Source organism: Mustela putorius, unplaced genomic scaffold, assembly GCF_011764305.1.
Source record: "Mustela putorius furo isolate JIRA1106 unplaced genomic scaffold, ASM1176430v1.1 tig00000281_pilon_pilon_pilon, whole genome shotgun sequence".
NCBI lineage: Eukaryota > Metazoa > Chordata > Mammalia > Carnivora > Mustelidae > Mustela > Mustela putorius.
In genome coordinates, this window is record NW_025421343.1 from 17,814,803 (window position 1) to 17,833,170 (window position 18,368).

General features: G+C 44.0%; 1 protein-coding gene across 13 annotated transcripts in view; it reads right to left on the bottom strand.

The window, feature by feature from the left end:
- Nucleotides 1–18,368, bottom strand: part of BCL2L11 (BCL2 like 11) — a 46,698-nt gene that overhangs the window by 15,007 nt on the left and 13,323 nt on the right. For 7 of the 13 annotated variants that reach the window (XR_001176212.2, XR_001176213.2, XM_013044978.2 and 4 more), the window contains 2 exons: nucleotides 2,254–2,334; nucleotides 1,568–1,677 (listed from right to left, as the gene is read on the bottom strand). The exons of 2 other annotated variants lie outside the window; for them this stretch is intronic. Coding sequence is in view for 8 of the 11 variants with exons in the window: in XM_013044978.2 (XP_012900432.1) it covers nucleotides 1,568–1,677; nucleotides 2,254–2,334 (191 nt within the window). In the remaining 3 variants the exon portion in view is untranslated. The remainder of the gene's footprint in view (nucleotides 1–1,567; nucleotides 1,678–2,253; nucleotides 2,335–18,368) is intronic. 4 more of the 13 variants (XR_006606471.1, XM_013044982.2, XM_013044977.2 and 1 more) reach the window with 1 other exon arrangement.

The following is an 18,368-nucleotide window of genomic DNA, read 5'->3' on the forward strand; positions in this document are numbered from 1 at the left end:
CAATCAACCTTCTAAAAACAACTGCCATTTCAGAGCTAGGTTGAGAAGGAATTTATACACCGTAAACGGCAGAGGCAGGATGCTGGATATTCTTGCCAGCTAAAGACGGCCACATTAAGAGATTCTTAAACCCATTCATCAATGTGACAGTTCTCATTTAATGACAGAATCGTACTATAGCACATTTCTCATCAAACTCACACACACACGTGTGTGCATGCATGCACGAACACACACACACACACACATATCCATAGGAAGGTATGAGGAGGATCCAACGAGAGTTTTCAGAGTACCCCTAGCTCCTTTACAGGGACCCTATACTGAAGGACTAAATGAGGGACCCTCTGCAAATGGGAAGACGTTTCCATGTGTATAAAAAAGACTGAAAGGCATTACACGGACAGGAAAGCAAGAATGGACTCAAAGCAATGAACAGGTAACATCCACTTAACTAAGTGACACTTAGCTAAAAAAGAGACCAATGTTCAAAGCAGAATGCAAATACTGGGGTACTCTAAGCATGACCTCTCCTTCTGGAGGGGGGAAAAAGGATTAAAAAAAAAATCTCAAAGGGATACTTGTAAGAAGCTGTAATATTCAGAAAAAAGGAGCCACAAGACCAGTGGCACAGTAAGAAGAAGGGTAGTAACAATTACAGCTTTTTCTACAAAATAAGACGTGTCTTCTTTTTGGATAAATCAATAGGAATATCCTCATACTTGGTCGTTTGGAAAAATGTAAACAAGCCAAAATTATATCAAATCTTTGCAAGTGTGCCCTTTCCAGGAAGTACTCACATACGCTCATAAGAGCCCGAACTCCCAGAGCTGGAGCCCACACATTTTGGAAGTCTTCCATGGACAAAAGGTGTTCAAGTGGTAATGGCTACTGTCAATGGGCAAAATCAACAAAATATACTGTATCTGAAGACGACATAGGGGTTTTTTTTTTTTTTGGCTTTTTTTAAATCAACAGCATGCCTTACAATGTAAGTGGCAGTCAATTAGGGGTGTAACATTTTTATGCCCAGGGGTCCCAGACCCCTGGTTAATAGCCTGCTGACAGACAGCACCATGGGCTGCAGGGGTGGCTCTCCTGCTCTGACAGGTACCCGTCAAACTCCAGGGGTGCCGTTACAGGACTACCGCGGGCATCACAGCCTCTGGCTGATTAAAGATGGATGGTTTAGTAAGCCTTTAACTCTGATCCCAACGGCCCAAATGGAGTGCAGAAACCCTCCGTACGGATTGAAAACTACATTACTGTTTATGTGGGAATACGTCAAAGCAGATCCATAACCCCTTTCTTAGCATGGATGCTTTAAGGTCTGCTCATGAAACACCTGTGCCACCTTATACCATATTCTATTTAGTTACCAGGACTTGAATCCATCCATAAAACATTTTCACATGGAAAACGGGAGAAACAATGGTTTCACATAGTCAATAGCTCACATTTCCCAAGTAAGCGAGAATTATTACTAGTCATCTTAGGGGAAAGGAATAAAAACCAATTGTGGGGAAGGGGAGGGTGTGAGGAAAAGGAGTAAATAAAACATCATTACCCTCCTTGGGTAATACGCATTAAACTCGTCTCCAATACGCCGCAACTCCTGCGCAATCCACATCTCCGGGCGCATATCTGCAGGTACAGCCTGAGACTGCCTCCTGGAAGCTGCATCAGAACAAACAGAACAAAATCACATTGTTTTCCATAGATCATTTAGCACGTTCTAGAAGCAAGCCCATCTCCACACACTCTGCTTTGCTTTTAGACTCTCCCTTACTTCAGTACTGTGCACGACATGACGGTGGGGAGGTCTGCTACCTCAGTTTGGTTAAAGACTAATGGACAAAGAACTGACTTTTTTCAAAACCAGAGACTCGGAATTATAAAACCTAAAAATATTCTGGCCAGTGAATGAGCATGCTTCCATTTCAAGACAGACTAACACAAAAGTGGTATAATAAAGATGATACCCTCCCCCACAAAATCATACTTGAAACACAAAGGAGAACATAAAAAAAGCTAGGTTGTTGGTAAAATAACAACACCTTAATTCAAGGTAGATCTCCTAAGGAAATGTCAAACATCACACAGGAACAGGGATGAAGCGGTGGTCCTATTTCAATCTACAGAGTAAGGGAAAACCTGAGAACAGCAAGCTACCTGAATGGGCTCGTTTCTATGGCAGCAGGTGCAGCAACCCCATCCTTACAAGTGCTACCCCGTGCCCAAATTAAGACATACCTGTGAGTTCTGTCTCAGTATTAATGGAGCCCACAAAGGTGGATTCAAGTCTGCAAACCGCACACGGGGAGAGGAAACGTTCTGGGTAAAGGAGCAAAGGCATTTTTGAAAGAAGAAAAAAGAGGGAGGTTTGCCTTTTCATTAAGCTGTCACTAACATTCACACCCAGTCCCCCCAATCGTTTGTTGATGGAAAGGCATGTGAAGGGAAGCAAAAACAGGAGTCATCAAAAGACCCCAAAAGGCACCAGGAAGATGGCATTCTCACTGTGCTGTGAACAGTCCAGCACTGCAGGCACAGGAAGAGATGAGGTTCTTGGGCCTGTGACTTGTTAACTCACTGGTAGCAAGGACACGCTGTAGTCACAATTAGACACATGGGGTATGTTCTGACCACAGCAAAATATTTAAAAACCTGAAATGATCAGATTTTACAATCCTAGACATATGGCTTTCTGTTTTGTATTTTTGTAAAAATATTTTGTATGTGGGGTTTCTGAATTTTATGGTTGTAAGTAAATCTAATGTTGACTCATAGCTCTATAAAAGCACACTCTGAAAAAAAATTTTTTTCATGACGTCTTCTCAAAACTCGTCCATCTTCTTTGTTTCCCAACCCCTACCCAAAGGAATCCAACAATGATGCCCACAAAGAGGAAGTGCCTGAGAGAGGGTGGGCATGGAGTGTGTTGTATGTGTGTTGTGTGTGTACACGTGTGCATGTGAAGAATGCACATGGGTGCTCTCCAGAATTATCTGTGCTCTGTGAGTAAGACAAGGGGAAGAAAGCCCTAGGAGAGAACGTGAAGGCTGACCACAGAGAAACGTCTAGGATAAGCCCCTGAATACACCCCCAACCACATAAAAAATTACTCTGGCTGTATCTTTGCCACACAGTTTTATCATTATTCTGTAAAAGCCTATTAAAATTAAAATTTAAATGGCCAAAACTGGCAAGAAACAGAATTTCAGGGTAGATGTGATGCCAGGTAGTGATATAATAGCTCACTTCCTCCTCTTGGATTACAGCGCTTTGGTCTGTCACAGGTCCCCGATCATTACTATTCCTTTTATACTATCAGCAATCAAGTGGTTTCCCACCCCAACTTCAGATGCCATTAAAAAAGTCGACTCACCCCTGAGAGAAAGGAAAGCTCTTAGAATGCCTACTACACCTCAGAGCCTGAAGGTCCGGTAGGAGTCATTTCATGCCATCCCGCTCTCCAGGCCTCCAGGGACACAGCTGCCCCATCCACAGATGACCAGACTAGCAAGCAGACACCGTATGGCCACCTCACAGCTACTGCCACATGCCTCTCCTGGGTTTCAGAGCCCCCACCTGTCTGTCACTACGCAAGGCTTTCTTGAAGAGTAGAGTATCTGCTCTCAAGGGCGCCTGACTGGCCCACTGGGTGGAACATGTGACTCTGGGTGAGTTCAAGTCTCACATTGTGCATACAATTTACATAAAAACAAAATAAAACTAAAATAATAAAAAAGGGTAATCTGCTTTTAATCCTAGAGTCGGAAATGAAAAAAAATACCAATTATCCAAAAAAAAAAAAAATGGGTAAACTATAGATAGTGGGTCTTATAAAGATGGTAAGACAGGCAAAACACACCTGGAAATTACCCAGTGCTTAATCAATCAAGACATTCACTAACGTACCCAACGAATGCTAATAACGCCGGTGCCAGACACTATTCTAAGAGGTGCTCTCCGTATAGCAACCACACAGGACAAGCCCTGCTCCGGTGGAGTTGACATCCTTCCGGATTAAATTTTGAAACTTAAATGTGAAGTTTCTCTGGACACGACACTTGGAAGAAACCTTGGTATCTGTTATAACACGAAACAAAAATAACTCCCGCAGTTAATTTCCCCCAACCCGGAGATGAAGCCTACTGCCTTCTCCTTCACACCCTTACTTTACTTACTCTGCGTGTGGTCTGGAAGGTTCTGCCTGGCTTACGCCTGGGCTGGTAACCATCAAAGGGGTCGGTCTTGTGTCAGAAGTCGGCTTATCATCCAACTAGCACCTAGTGAACACATCAACCCAGCCAGCAGCCAAGAAGGAAATATGGAACCTTGGTGGCCAGACTCAACGTGTTCTCAGAGGTAAGTGCTCTGCTGTATTTTGGGAAAGGAGGCAAAGGAGTTTCTTCTCTAAGTGTTTCTTCTCTAGGCAAAAACAGTTTGGTAGCTTGAATAAATGTACAGACACAAACATACCCACGAAGTCTGTGGCAGTGAGACACAGGGTGGGAGTGTCTGTGGGAGGCCCAGGAGGCCGCCCGCTCTCGGGTTTCCTAGGCAACTCTGGTGCGGATGCTCCACAGCCCAGACCCCAAGAACACTGAGCAACAGGCAAGGCACCTCGGGGACGTCCTGGAGTTTTAAGGAACCCAAGATATTGGATCAGACCCAGCTAAGCAGACACTGACTGGTTAGAACAACAGATCAGAGCTCTCTATCTGTACTTAGGTGTATTTTTGTTTAAGCTGACCTAGATGAGTAACAACACCATCTAATCCAATAACAACACTAGAAATTAACTTCTGCCAAGGAGACTGATCTGCCTGGACTACTCTAATACAGCACAAGTCACCATTTGGCTCTTGAAGAAAATGTTTGTTTTTTTTTTCTTGTTCCTTCAACAAGCTAAAATGACTATCAATGTTAAATGTTAAAATGACTTCCCTATTAAAGCTAAAATGACTATCATTCATTCTGCAATAAAACCTACCTAACATGTACACAGAGTAGACAGCTTGTTTAAGACAAAAGTTCTATTCTGAATATCCTAAAGGGAATCCTATTCCTGTATTTTACAAGGGAAGTCTTAATCTTAGTACAGTGAGTTTTTCAACATAAATTTCAAAGATAATTTCCAAAGTGACCAAAATATCTTCTCTTTGGGGGGTGGGGGAAGATTTTCTCAACCTTATCACTAGTTTAATCTTAGTGTCCTATTTGGCCTCATGTCACACAAGAACCCACCGGAACAAAAGATGGGGGTCAGGCTGACCCTAGAGAATGAGTCTGTCGGCCCCATGGTAGTGCTGGTCAAAGCTCAAAGTCATTTGTTTAATTCTGCGCCACTGTCACCCAGAGCGTGAACCCCCACAACAGTGAAGGATTCAGGGTATGGTCTTCTAAAAGGTGCACCTGAAGCAGGTGGGGCTCAGAGGCAGGGAATATTCAAAGCCAATCTACCCTCACTGTCATAATTCTACCCAGATGCTGACCTGACTACACCCATTATAATAACAAAGTCTACCTATTAAAATGATAACTTACACTTATATTTCTCATCTGTAAGTATCAAGCACAAATATGCAACTTTCTATCCACAATGTGTTTCACAACCATAAATGTGGATACCTGATCAATAAAATGGGTCTGTACTTGAAACAGAAACTCTTATTACTAGTCAAGAAAATAAAAAGTTTAGCTTATAAGGCAATTTTACATGCACATAAAAAATTCTCCAAAGGGAAAATTCTGGTGAGATGTATTTTGCCCATTAAAAAATGTAATTTCCGCATTGAAGAAATCAGGTCACTCTGTGAACCTGACACTAATACTTAGGGGAGAATAAAAAACAGAATAAAATATATACTGATCTAAATGTAAAGCTGTCCCAAAGCAGTAACCTAAAGCCCAGGAAAGGCCAGCTCGTATACTACAAGCACCAGACTGGCCTGGGGGAACCTGCTGGGTCCAGATTTTCTAACCAAAGCTACGAATCAAAAATAAAACAACTGTGCCGGACATAGGCAATTTTGTCAAAAGTGTGAAATGTTTGCTGAATTTTCATCAAAACTCTTAGAAACAATCTTTTGAAATCCAGGATTTACTGTACCATTATTTCCTACAGAAAATCTAATTAATTCATTTCTCTGTACCAGTGTTGGCAGAGCAGGGAGGGAGGGAAAGGAGGACTTTTTTTTTAAGCAGCGGCTTAACCCACTGAGCCACCCAGGTGCCCCAGGAGGACATTTTTTAATGTCAGAGTTATGCAAAGACGTGTGGTATTTAATTAACAGATTGTTCTGGTTCCACTACAGAACATTTTCCAACCCATATGGTAATTTCAAATCGTAGACGCTTAGCAATTGAAAAAATTAATGCCGTGGTTAAGTGGCTGATAGTGAAATCAGGCTGGGGCTTTCACAAAGGGCTTTCTGTAGCACCGTCAGCTAAGGTGGGAAAATGGAAAAAAATAAAAATAAAAACCCGAGATTGTCAATTCATAGTGAGCTCGACATTAGCCAAACCAAACCTTCTGACTTTTCCTGAAGGCTCACCTGCCTCCACCCCACTGTTACCAACAGCAGGTGTTAAAATAACGAAGGTCCCATCACAACACCACTGCCACTGTTTCCACACCCAGCTGTTTTGCTCTGTGAGGGTGCAGAGAAACACCCCCGTGTGGGGCATGCGTGTGTGCTGGGGGTACCATATCCCATATGGGCTCATTCTGAGCAACAGGACTGGTGCAGCTCTCACTTCGAGGGGCAGCCACTATTTCACCTGGGGGGTCCCTACTGGTATTTCAAGTGCAGAACCAGAAACCAAATTAAAATTCACGGAAATACATCACACTGTTCTGTTTTCAGATGTTCGGTAATCCACAAATACTTAGGCAGAATCAAGATTAGATTTTAAAGTAGTCAGCATGAATTAAGCTTTGAATATGTATCCAACTCAGAGCCAAGGAAGGATTTCTCAGACTCCGAACAGATATGGAATGTATGACTTTGAAGACATGATGGTTTTTATTTTCAACACACAGCAGATCATACTTAGACAAGCACACATTTTGCCTGGCAATTACCAGGGGCTGTGGGGGCCCTTCCTCTCAGCATCTTAGGGTCATCCATCTTTATTCCCTGAGGAGAGTCTTAATTTAATCCAAAACCATAAGGACCCTCTAAAAGACCATTTCTCTGTTGGCTCTGAAACCAGTGCCAAACCACTTCCAAAAGAGAATTCCAAAAATGTTCAGAAGAAACACCGTTCAGAAAGAAACACCTTTGCAGGTGACCGTTTTTTAAGCATGACATTAATTTGAGAAAATAAAAATTCTGGAATGTCAACTCAACCTGATAGTCTCATTTAAGTGAGTATCTTCAGAAATAACTTTATCAAGTCACAGCTACCCACAAGCTTACAAGAGGAAAAAGGACATAGCCAGCAGGCCGGCTAAGTGATCAGGCCCACATGCCCCAGGATTCCCAGTTAGCCCTGGAGGAAAGAGTGACTGCCACTCTAATAAGTTTCACTGCAGAAGATGCTGTAAGAATCACCTTTAGAAACTCCAATCATTCTCAGAAATGAGCCAGAACCCAATCTCACTGCATGCACCCCCACTATCTGTTTCTCCCTTGCATCACTTTATTTGTTGATAAATCTTGTGTCAGTTGCACAAGGGCCCCTGGAGGATCATGACAGCAATGAGAAATAAAACACCGTGATCGCAGCATCAGTGCTCACAAAGTCCCTCCATCTGTTTTCCCCGGGTACACACTCGTGTCAAGCCTGGACGGTTGTGTGGTGAATTCACGACAGTACTTTACAAACAGCTGCTCGGAGATAGCACCACCACAAATAATGAAGTTCAGGAGAGGAAGCCAGTGTTTTATACTTACTCCTTTCAGTGCGTGTTGCCCATGCTTTTATGCGGCCTAGAGTAAGAAAGTCAAAACAAGCTGCTTTGATCCACTTCCAGGCTGACCATTTGGAAACTGCCAGTAAACCACCGCTGTGAAGCTGGACAGAAGTCTGGAGACCAGCATGCATCATCTCTCCCCTTCTCCCATTATGTTTCTCACAGGGAAATTCGAATCTAAGGCATTAAGACCAATATGTATGATGCCGCTTCTCTCATTGACTGTTCATCATCAGAAGACCTACTTACCCGTTTCACCTGAGCTGCGGCCTCCCAACACGTGTTCCCAACTGTACTAGAAGCCAGTGACATGCTAGCAGCAAACCCAGACTGAGTTTTTAAGGTCTCTGTCCAAAGACATACACTGCCAGCGCTCAATCAGAGCAGAAGTCCAGCATCTCAGGCAGGTGGGAGACCCGGCACAGGGGCCACCAGATGCCAGGTCACCTGGCCTTGGTGCCCACTGCCCGGTGGGTGGCCTGCTTTTTCCCAAGGCAGTGCAGTCCTCACTAAAGGGCATTAGCTACTACAAAGTGCTCCCCCATAGGAAGCAGAAATGTCCCCCTTCCAACTCCCACCCCAATCATGCTTCTGTCCCCTGGGCCTAGAAAGACAATCTATGGTCCCTCTCCATTATTATCTTCTCTCTTCTTTTTTCTTTCTCTTTATTAAGTAGGCTCCATGCCCAGTGTGGAGCCCAGTGTGGGGTCCAAACTCAAGACCCTGAGATCAAGACTTGAGCTGAGATCAAGCGTCGGGTGCTTAATCAAATGAGGCCACCCAGGTGCCCCTCACCTCTCTTTAATTAAGGAAGCTGCCACCACGTGCCCCAAACCTGGTCCTGAACCAGTTCCTTCCCTGAGTGTTCTCTGGCGAGCAGTGGGAAGGCCCAGCATCACCACCCCGGTCACTCTTGGCGTGCTCCAGAAATGGGCTGCCAGAAGAGCGCTCGGCGGTCTGCACTAGGTCTGATGGGGGCCGGACACGGGATGCTACTGCTGCTCTTTGCTTTCCCTACACTGTGCCGAGCTGCACCCGGTCTCTCAGACAGCTGCAGCTCCATTCTCTAGTCTTAAATTCCACTCAGAGGATTACGGGGGATTTGACTGTGCCATCTTATTTCAAAAAACAAAAATAACTCCCAAACTAGGTACAGTCAAATGAAAAGCAGCTCTGAGCTTGCTTTAAGATAGAGACATGTACCCAATGTCCCTTCTACTGACAGTGCAGGCCATCTCCTATCCAGACGGTTTATTCCACCATTTACTCCATCGCAACCACAGAAAAAGAAGTGCTCTTTGGAAATCTTTTAAAAGTAAATACATGACTCCATACATTAATTCACGTAAAACCGTTCCTTAAGAATAAGGTGTTAAAAAAAGCTTGAAGTTACTACCTTTCAGTGACTTGTAATGTTATACCTAGCTAAAAATTGGGGAGGAAATGAAAATTTAAACCACAAATATAAAAATTCCTGACTACAGAATAAGTGTGGCTTCCTTTATGAAATGTAACACTGGCAGCAGGAAACAGGTGACAAAAATCTCTTCTAATTCAAATTAAGGCCTTAAAATTACTGTATTTCATCTCCGTTGTAGTGAAGGCCAAGACTTGGAGCAAAAACAGAGTCCCAAGAAGCTACATCTTGAGCAGTTTTTCTTTTAATTATTTTTATAAAGTTTTTTATTTATTTGACACAGAAAGAGAGCCCAAGCAGGGGGAGTGGCAAGCAGAGGGAGAAGAAGGTTCCCTGATGAGCAGGGAGCCCAGTGTGGGACTTGATCCCAGGACCCTGTGATCATGACCTGAGCCAAAAAAAAGATGCTTAACCAACTGAGCCACCCAGGTGCCCCTTAAGCAGTTTTGAATCAAAACTTCCCCAGTTGGAATTTATAATCGCCATCCACCAAGTAAAGAACTAACCCATTGCCCACACATCTGTGCTAACACAGATGTGTGGGCAGTGGGAACACACCAGAAGCCTGAGGTGCATTGAAGGCTTCTCCCTTACAACAAATTCAGGAAAGGCAGCTGCCTCTTTTTACTACACATCATATGAGAAAACTTGACACCTCAATTCCAGACGGTCTTTGGTGTAATCACCAAGATGTAATCGTTGTGCTTAGACACAAAACGGTTTACATACCTGTCCTTAACAGACTGACTCGGGCTGGGTGGCTCCTCCCTAGAAAACTCAAAGCTTGTGCGACCTGATTGAGCACAAGCACGTTTAGGCTGAAAGTATGTGTCCCACCTCTAAGGGACGCAGGTGAACACATGCCCTGCATAACTTTTGTAGGGAACTCAATAATAAATAGAATGTTACAAGAACTAAATGTGGCATGTGAAATAAGGACACTGGAAGGCTCAAGCCAGTGGAACACCGGAGTGGTACGGTGTGTAGTCAATGAGAAACATGGGTTAAGCCTCAAGTTCCTTCATCCACTGACTAGCCTGTATTCATGTTCAGGACACTACAAAACCTTTTCGTAACTCAGCAATTACAGGCGTTGCCTGTAAACCACACAAATGTTAGGTAAGAAACTGTGCTATGTTCTTCCACAAGGAAAAAGCAAGGAAGTTACGGTTACCACTGGCACAAGTCCAAGCATAAGTTATGTGGAATTCTGTGCTGAAAGACCATGAGGTCTGGTGGTCTTGAAGGTCTTTTATCTGTTCTGCTTTATACTTGCTTCTTCCTCCTCCCCAGTACCCATGACCCCTGCAGGGCAGACACAGCTGCTGGCCCAGCTCTGATGCCTCATGGGTTTATAAACTGGGCAAAATGATTTGACTACCCCTGTACTTAGAAACCGTCTTTGCAATACAGATTCACCTGGGGTTACCGAAATTCAGCACAAACCCCCCCCCCCCCCGCGCCCTCTCCATTCCTCTGACCACTACTGAATGGCTACAACACCCTTCTCCATCAGAAGAGGACATCTGTGTCTCACCAGGTTGAGGGATGAGCCCCAGGGGCTGCAATAGGTCAGTGGAGGGATCAAGACTAGACTGGGTCACCTTTTGTAACTTTCCACTCCCATATTCCATGACATACTATCAGTAAAATGGACTACAGCGAAAACAATGCTGGCATATAGACTACAGCAGGCTTTCCTTACCAAGAAAACACAGTTACAAGTTTCAAATAAGCACAGGGGGAATATTCAAGTGAAAAAAAGAGTCGTGGACATTCATAAGCTGCATTAAATATTACCTGAATTCTCATTAAATCTACAAATATTTGGGCTCCTGCCATTATGCACCAAACTGTTTTCCTTCTCAAGCTGGTAAGTTTTTTTGACTAGTTTTAGTAGAAGTTATGCTCAGGGGTAAGTAATATTGAGGTCTAATTACAAATATACACCAACATAGCATATGTGCAGAATTCATTTCTAGATTACTTTGTGTTAAAAAATTTCTCAAGAGGGGCACACCTGGGTGGCTCAGTCGGTTGAGTGTCTCATTCTCGGATTTGGCTCGGGTGACAGTCTAGGGTCATGAGATTGAGCTGTGTGAACTGCGTAGGCTCCCCACTCATCAGGGAGTCTGTTTCAGATTCCCTCCCCCTCCCTGCCTGTCTTCCCCTCGCGCTCTCAAATAAATAAATAAAATCTTAAAAAAATTGTTTTTCCTTTAGAAATGAAAAAACCAGAAGAAAAAAAAAAAACAACCCACAAGAAATCTTAGTCTGTCCTCCGACACATTTGTTCCATGAAAAAGTAACTGTCAGTAAACTAAGGTTGCACAGCTCAACTTGCCTCATACACCTGCATAGACACACATTTGTAAGAATCTGCAGATCCTTTCTGCTTAAGCCAGCTTCTTCTAAAAAGTCTCCGATTACTCAGTAAATCTATAAATTGGTTCTATCAAAACATTTCACTACAAGGAATAGAAGAATGCTCTGGTCCAGGAACATGACATATACGGGGGTAGTTCCCAGAGCAACTTAGAGTTGAGAATCATCACACTGAAACTGTTTTAATTTGAACCTTTCTCAGACTGAAATGACTGATTCCTTTGTTTTACAAAATTTTAGCTTTGAAACCACTTTCACTCGTAAAGAAGGTCAGCAAAGCCCAAATTAAAGCAAGTCATCAGTGCCAAAGGCCTGAGTTCCCACCTCCAACATCAGATGTGCCCTCAACTGTTTCCAAATCTTGGAGTTCTGCTTCTTGAAGGGACATAATATCCCAGCTCTCAGGGCTGCAGACACAATCCACGTGGTCAGCTGGCCTGTGTCGTCCCTGAGTGCGGATGCTGAAGGGGAGACACGCTCAGGCTGCAACTCAAGCACAGACCCCAGCCTCACACAGGCCTGTGGGCACATGCAGCCCGGCACAGACCCCAGCCTCACACAGGCCTGTGGGCACATGCAGCCCGGCACACACACAAAAGGAGACAAACCAGGAACTGCCTGCCAGCAGCTCTTCTTAGGGGCTGCTTCCCTGGCTTCTCAGGGGCTTCCCGCCATCGCCGTCTGGCTGAGCTGTAGCTACAAACCACAGGGATCTGCTCCAGGGCAGAGAACAGAGGAAATACAAAGTCAGTCTGGCTTTTCCAAAAGACACCAGGGATACCAACTCATTCTAATAAATACTGAAAACCACAACGGCATGGGCTCTTACAAACGGGGCTTAAACTTGTCCACCAGGGAAATGCAGTCTGTAGTGTTGGCATCAGTCACCTCATAGCACGTGAAGAAAAAGTTCTCAAGAAGCATTCATGAGTCTCTCCTTCAAAAATAAAACCCAAAATTTAACAGATGACTAAAAGAGCGTAACTTCCCTCAAAGCGGGGGGGGGGGCTGTTTTAAAATTCTTCATTCTATTCAAGCAATGAATATTTTTAATACTAAAACAGAAAGCAAAATATCTCATTTCCAAAAAGGGGGCTTAATATTTGACTGCAGGAAAACGTAGGTTAGCCTGTGTCTTATGTCTCAGGACCATTCTTTCTCCAAATACACATGCTGAACTCTAGTCAAGTTTCTGCCAAGTGCAATGGGCCATCTCACAGGTGTCCCTGACATGGGCCCAGCTCAGACACAGTGCGGTTTCCAGATGTCTCTCCATGGTCCAAAGACTTGCCAAAGAAGCCAAGGTTCTTTGTAGGGTATGCAGGTTCATGGGCAGGTTAGGGGTGATTCAGATCTCCCCTCCCCACTCCCACCATGTCAGTTACTAGAAAAGACCTTTTTTGCATGTTTGTTCTGGGACCCAGGGGAGTCAGAATTATAGTAGCATTTCCAGATGAATTCACTTCCCTGTCAGTTTCCTATACTCCTGAAACAGCTCCTTTCCATGGAAAGCAGGAGAGAACATTCATTACTGTTATACTTACTGAAAACCCATGGCTGCAACAGGTCATTAAGGAGCAAGAAGAAATTAGCAACCGGGTTCCCACCAGATGCTTACTATTTTTTTTTAATTTTATTTATTATTTATTTATTTGATGAGCAGAGAGGGGGAGAGGGAGAAGCAGACTCCCCACTGATCAGGGAGCCCGATGTGGGCCTCAATCCCAGGACCCTGATGTCATGACCTGAACCGAAGGCAAACATTTAACCGACTGAGCCACCCGGGCGCCCCTTCTGGATGAAATCTTTACCAACATAAGGGGCATGACACTTAATACTGAATCATACATGGAAGATGTACATGTCACAGGGACAAGCTGCTGGGTATGTTAAAATGAAGATTAAAATTAAAAGAAAATTTTATGTATGTATTGTATGTTAGATTTATTCTATTATAAATGCTAGTTATGATTTTGCCAACACAAAAAGGCACACAGGTAAGACTACTTGAAACTTGAATGCAAAAAATTTTGCTTTTAACCTTTTGATATATTGTCCTTCTAATCTTTGTTACACTTAACATACTTTGTAAACTTCTTGAACACCAACGTTTTTGCCTACCATAAACTCATGAGCTGGGCCTACTCTCCAGTGTGATGGTATCAGGACATGGGGCCTGTAGGAGGGGATTAGAGCCCCAGCGTAGAGCCTTCACGAACGGGACCAGTGCCTTTGTAAGAGGTCTCTCTCCATCATATGAGGACACAGTTTGAAGGCAGTGGTGTCTCCCCAGAACCTGGACCTGTTCATCACCCTAATCTCAGACTTCCAGCTTCCAGAAGTATGAGATCAGTGTTTCTTGGTGAAGATACCCAGTCTGTGGTATTTTTGTTATAGCAGCAAAAACAGACTAAGACACTAAGATATCAGCAATAGTTTTGTAACATCTTCTAACAGAATTTTAGGCCAGCAGCATTTTCCATGCCATTATTCTCCTTAACATCATTAAGAAGACAGCACCACAGTCTGTCAAGAGGATGTGTAATAACTGAAGAGATTCCCCCATACCATTAAGACGGTCAACAGTTTTTCTTTTCCCCTGGCTGGGATAAATAATGCCATGATGACCCCTCTGTACACACGTGTCTCCTAGCATCTCCTGCCGAAGAAAGGAATGCAGGCCTCCCTCTGCTCTGTGGCTCCAGAGCAGGGTCTGAGTATGAGTGGGTGGCACGGTGCTTAGAGCCTGGAGCACGGCATAGGGCCAAGTCCACAAGGTCTTACAGGACACGTATTTGGTTTCTGTCAACAGGACACCCACTGAGAAGGAAAGCAGTCTTGGCTCGCACGCCCCAGCACAGGTCCCAGCCACAGACTAAGGAGAACCACCAGAGGACACTGACCAGATGAGAAAGAAGCTAGATGTTCTGTCACATGAGGAATTTGTTGTGAGACTGAGCTGCCCCCACAAAGGAGGAATGAAGACCTATGAATTCTGGTGTGGGAAGTGGCGGCTGGGACAGGGAGAGGAGGTGGTCCGTGGGGAGTCTCCCCCGCACCCTCAACACAGCCAGGGCGACCACAGACCAGGGGCATGAAGACATCTGGGCACTAGGCAAGGGCTCCAATTCCTTCGTGAACAAGGAGGTCAGGAGCAAGGTATCAGACTGCCTAGCATTCAGTTCTATGCACATCTTCCAACCTAACACCACAAATCCTGACACATAAAACAACACAAGTCAATGCACAATGAGTATCTTTTTCTGCCTTATAGTGCAATCAGGCAGGACTACAGGGCTTATTTTCTCTAATAAGTTCCCCTACAGCACGTGGAACCTGACTGGAATGACAGGACATGGGAGAGAAGCAGGGTAGACACCCCAGGGGCTCACCACCAATTTCATCCACAAGGCAGCTACCATGAGAGACTCTGAAGTTACCATCTAAAAACAGTGGCTAGGAGTACTGCTAAATCTCCCGATGTGAAAAGCCCTTTATTCCATAGACTGAAAACAGAGGGTGACGGAGGCGGTGGCTATAATTCCAAGCAGTACTCTGTAGTTATAGCCAATCAATACCCATCATAAGTACTTAGTTAAAAGAAGATACAGATTTCTAATCCCATCAAGGTGGTGTCAACCCCAACCCCCCGGTCCCTACAGAGCACAATAAACAAGAAAATGCTAAAAGGGAAGAAGAGGTGGGTTGCTTGGGGACCCCGGAACTTGAGGAATGACATGGCCGAGAGGTTCCTGCTTCTTCATTACTTTCCATACTTCCTGGACAGGGTCCTGAGGAGTTCTCCAACTGTCGGGCTCCAACTCTCACAGAGACAGCGCTCCCAGGAAAGGCTGGTCTAACCTGGCGAAAGCACTGGGGAGAGGGTGGCCTCACAAGAGAATACCTTCTTGGCAATAGCCGCCCCGCCCCAGCTGAACACCACACGTGCAGTTTCAGCATGGCCAGGCCAGGAGCATGGCCAGGCCAGGAGCTGGGATTCCACCACCAGATTGTGTTAGCAGGCTAAGGGGGAGCTGATCTGCCAGGCTCTCCCTGCAGAGGCAGGCAGAGCCAATCCTGCTGCCCTGCCAGAACAGTATTTGAGAAACCACGTGGGTGTTATCTCTCATCCCCTGCCCAGTGGAAGCAAATGATGCTGATTCCACCCCCTTCCAGGGTAGCACTGGGGCCCAGCAGCAAGCTGACCCTCCAACCCCATTAAGCAGCAAGAAGGTGGTACAAAGTGGGGTTTATTGCCACTTCTCAAACACACATACACACACATGTGCATGTACCCCCCACCAAGCATCAATGTGCAGTGAGACACAACAAGTCAGAGCAAGTGAGACCACCACTTCCCCCACCCTTGGCTGGGGGAAGGCTCAGTGGGGAGCTGAGCCTGCAGACCCACCTGGCAGCAACAAGACTGCATGAGCTGGTAGGAGATAGGGCTAGGGCCCATAGGTTCTGCCTACCCAAGGCCTGCATGTCTGCAGGATCCAGTGGGTCACTGAGCCTCCACTCCCAACAGGCATTAAGGAGAAAGATCAGGAGCTCACACCCAGCATCATGAGGGGAACAAGGTGGTGGGAGACAGGGCTGGTGTTCACTCCCATCACCTCTACTCTGGTGTAAACACAAGGAGCTAAGAAAAGCTGAGCTTTAGCCTCCACCCTGCAGAAGCAAGGCTGTGAGTCAGCCCTCCACCACTTCCCCCTTCCAGGTGTCAGCAGGGGTTGCAGGGAGCCAAGCACACACCTTCAAATGAGCTCAATGAATCCACGCTATCTGGTACCCCATTTTTGCTGGAAAGTATCGGCAAGGCCAAGGAGGGCTATGAACTTCTGCCTCATTTGGAAGAAGCAATCAAAAATTTTGGAATTGTAAAGTTGTTAAGTTACAACTAGTGGCAGGGAGCGGTACCTCATTGGCTGGGCTCACTAGTCAGAGTGGGAATGACAGACGACAGAATCTATAGACATAAGGCTAGGTCCATAGAATTTACTCAGAATATAGAATGAAACACAGAATATAGAATGAAAACTGAAGAAAGTCTCTTCAGGGATCTGTGAGTCACAACAAAAAGACATTCTTGTTATAGGAGTCCCAAAAGAGAGAGAGACTGAAAAAATACTCAAAGACATAATGGCTGAAAACTTCCCAAACCTGGCACAAAATAAAACCACAGATTTAAGAAGCTGAGTGAACCTCAAAAAGGAGAAACCCAAAGAAATCCAAGACACATCATAATTAAACTTCTGGAAACTAAAAAAAAGAAAAAACCTTGGAAGGCACCAGGCAGAAATGACATAATACTTAAAAGAAAACAACACTGGAAAGATGACAGACTTCTCATCTGAAACAATGAAGGCCAGAAAGAAGTGGCAGGTCTTTTAAGGTCAGGAAAAAACAAAGCAAACAAACAAACAAACAAACATCAACTGTGAATTCTATCTCCACTGAAAATATCCTTATCCTAGAAAAGACCAAGACATTCTCAAACACAGGAATTAAGGCGTGTTGCTAGCAGCCTATCATTTAGAAATGACTTAAAGGAAGTCCTCTGAACACAAAGGAAATTATAACCGAAGGCTTAGAACCACAGAAAGGAAAGAATATTGAAATGGGAAAAAGAGAGGAGGAAATATAAGAAACTCGCCTATTTTTCATAAGCTTCTTACATTATATTTGATGTACGAAGCAAAAAAATATGACACCATCAGATATGGGGCTCAATGTATATAGAGAAAATAATTTAAGACAATTCTATCTGAAAGTGGGGCAGGTAAAGAAACTTAAAGGGACACAGGGGCACCTGGCTGTCTGTGGAGCATAGGACTCTTGATTTTGGCATTCAGGCCCCAAGATGGATGTGGAGTTTAAAAAAAAAAAAAAAAAATTTAAATCTTAAGAAAAAAGCTAAAATCAAGATGGAATCCTAAAAAATGTTCCAATAACCCAGAGTAAAGTTTCAACAAAGAAACACAGATATAGAGGAAACAGAAAGATGATAAAATGGCAGGCTTAAACCTTAACATATTAACAATTACCTTAAATGTAAAGGATCTAAACAGACCATTTAGAAGACAGATTTGATGGACTGGATAAAACAGTATTAACTGAAGATATGCTGTATACAAAAAAACTTACCTCAAATACAACACTATGTAGGTCAGAAGTAAATGAATGAAAAAAGATATATCTTGTGTAAAGACCTAGCATTATAACTACTTTTTACAAAAAGCAGGAGTGACTTTGTTGACATTGCATAAAGTAGACAATACAGCAATGATAAAAGGATCAATCCAAAAAGAAGACATTAACAATTCAAAATGTGTAAACACCAAACAACGGTGCCTCAAAAATTCAGGAAGCAATATCTGAGAGATCTGAAAGGAGAAATCGACAAATCCATCATTATATTTGGGGACTTGAACACCGTTTGTCTAAGCAATTGACAGAACTACCAGGGAGAAAATCAGCAAGGCTATATAGGAGAACTGGATAACACAATCAACCAACAAGATCTAATTGACACATATATATTGAACACTCTATCCAACAACAGTGGAATACAGATATTTTTCAAGCACTTGTGGATCATTTACCCAAAGAGACCTCAACAAATTACAAAGGAAA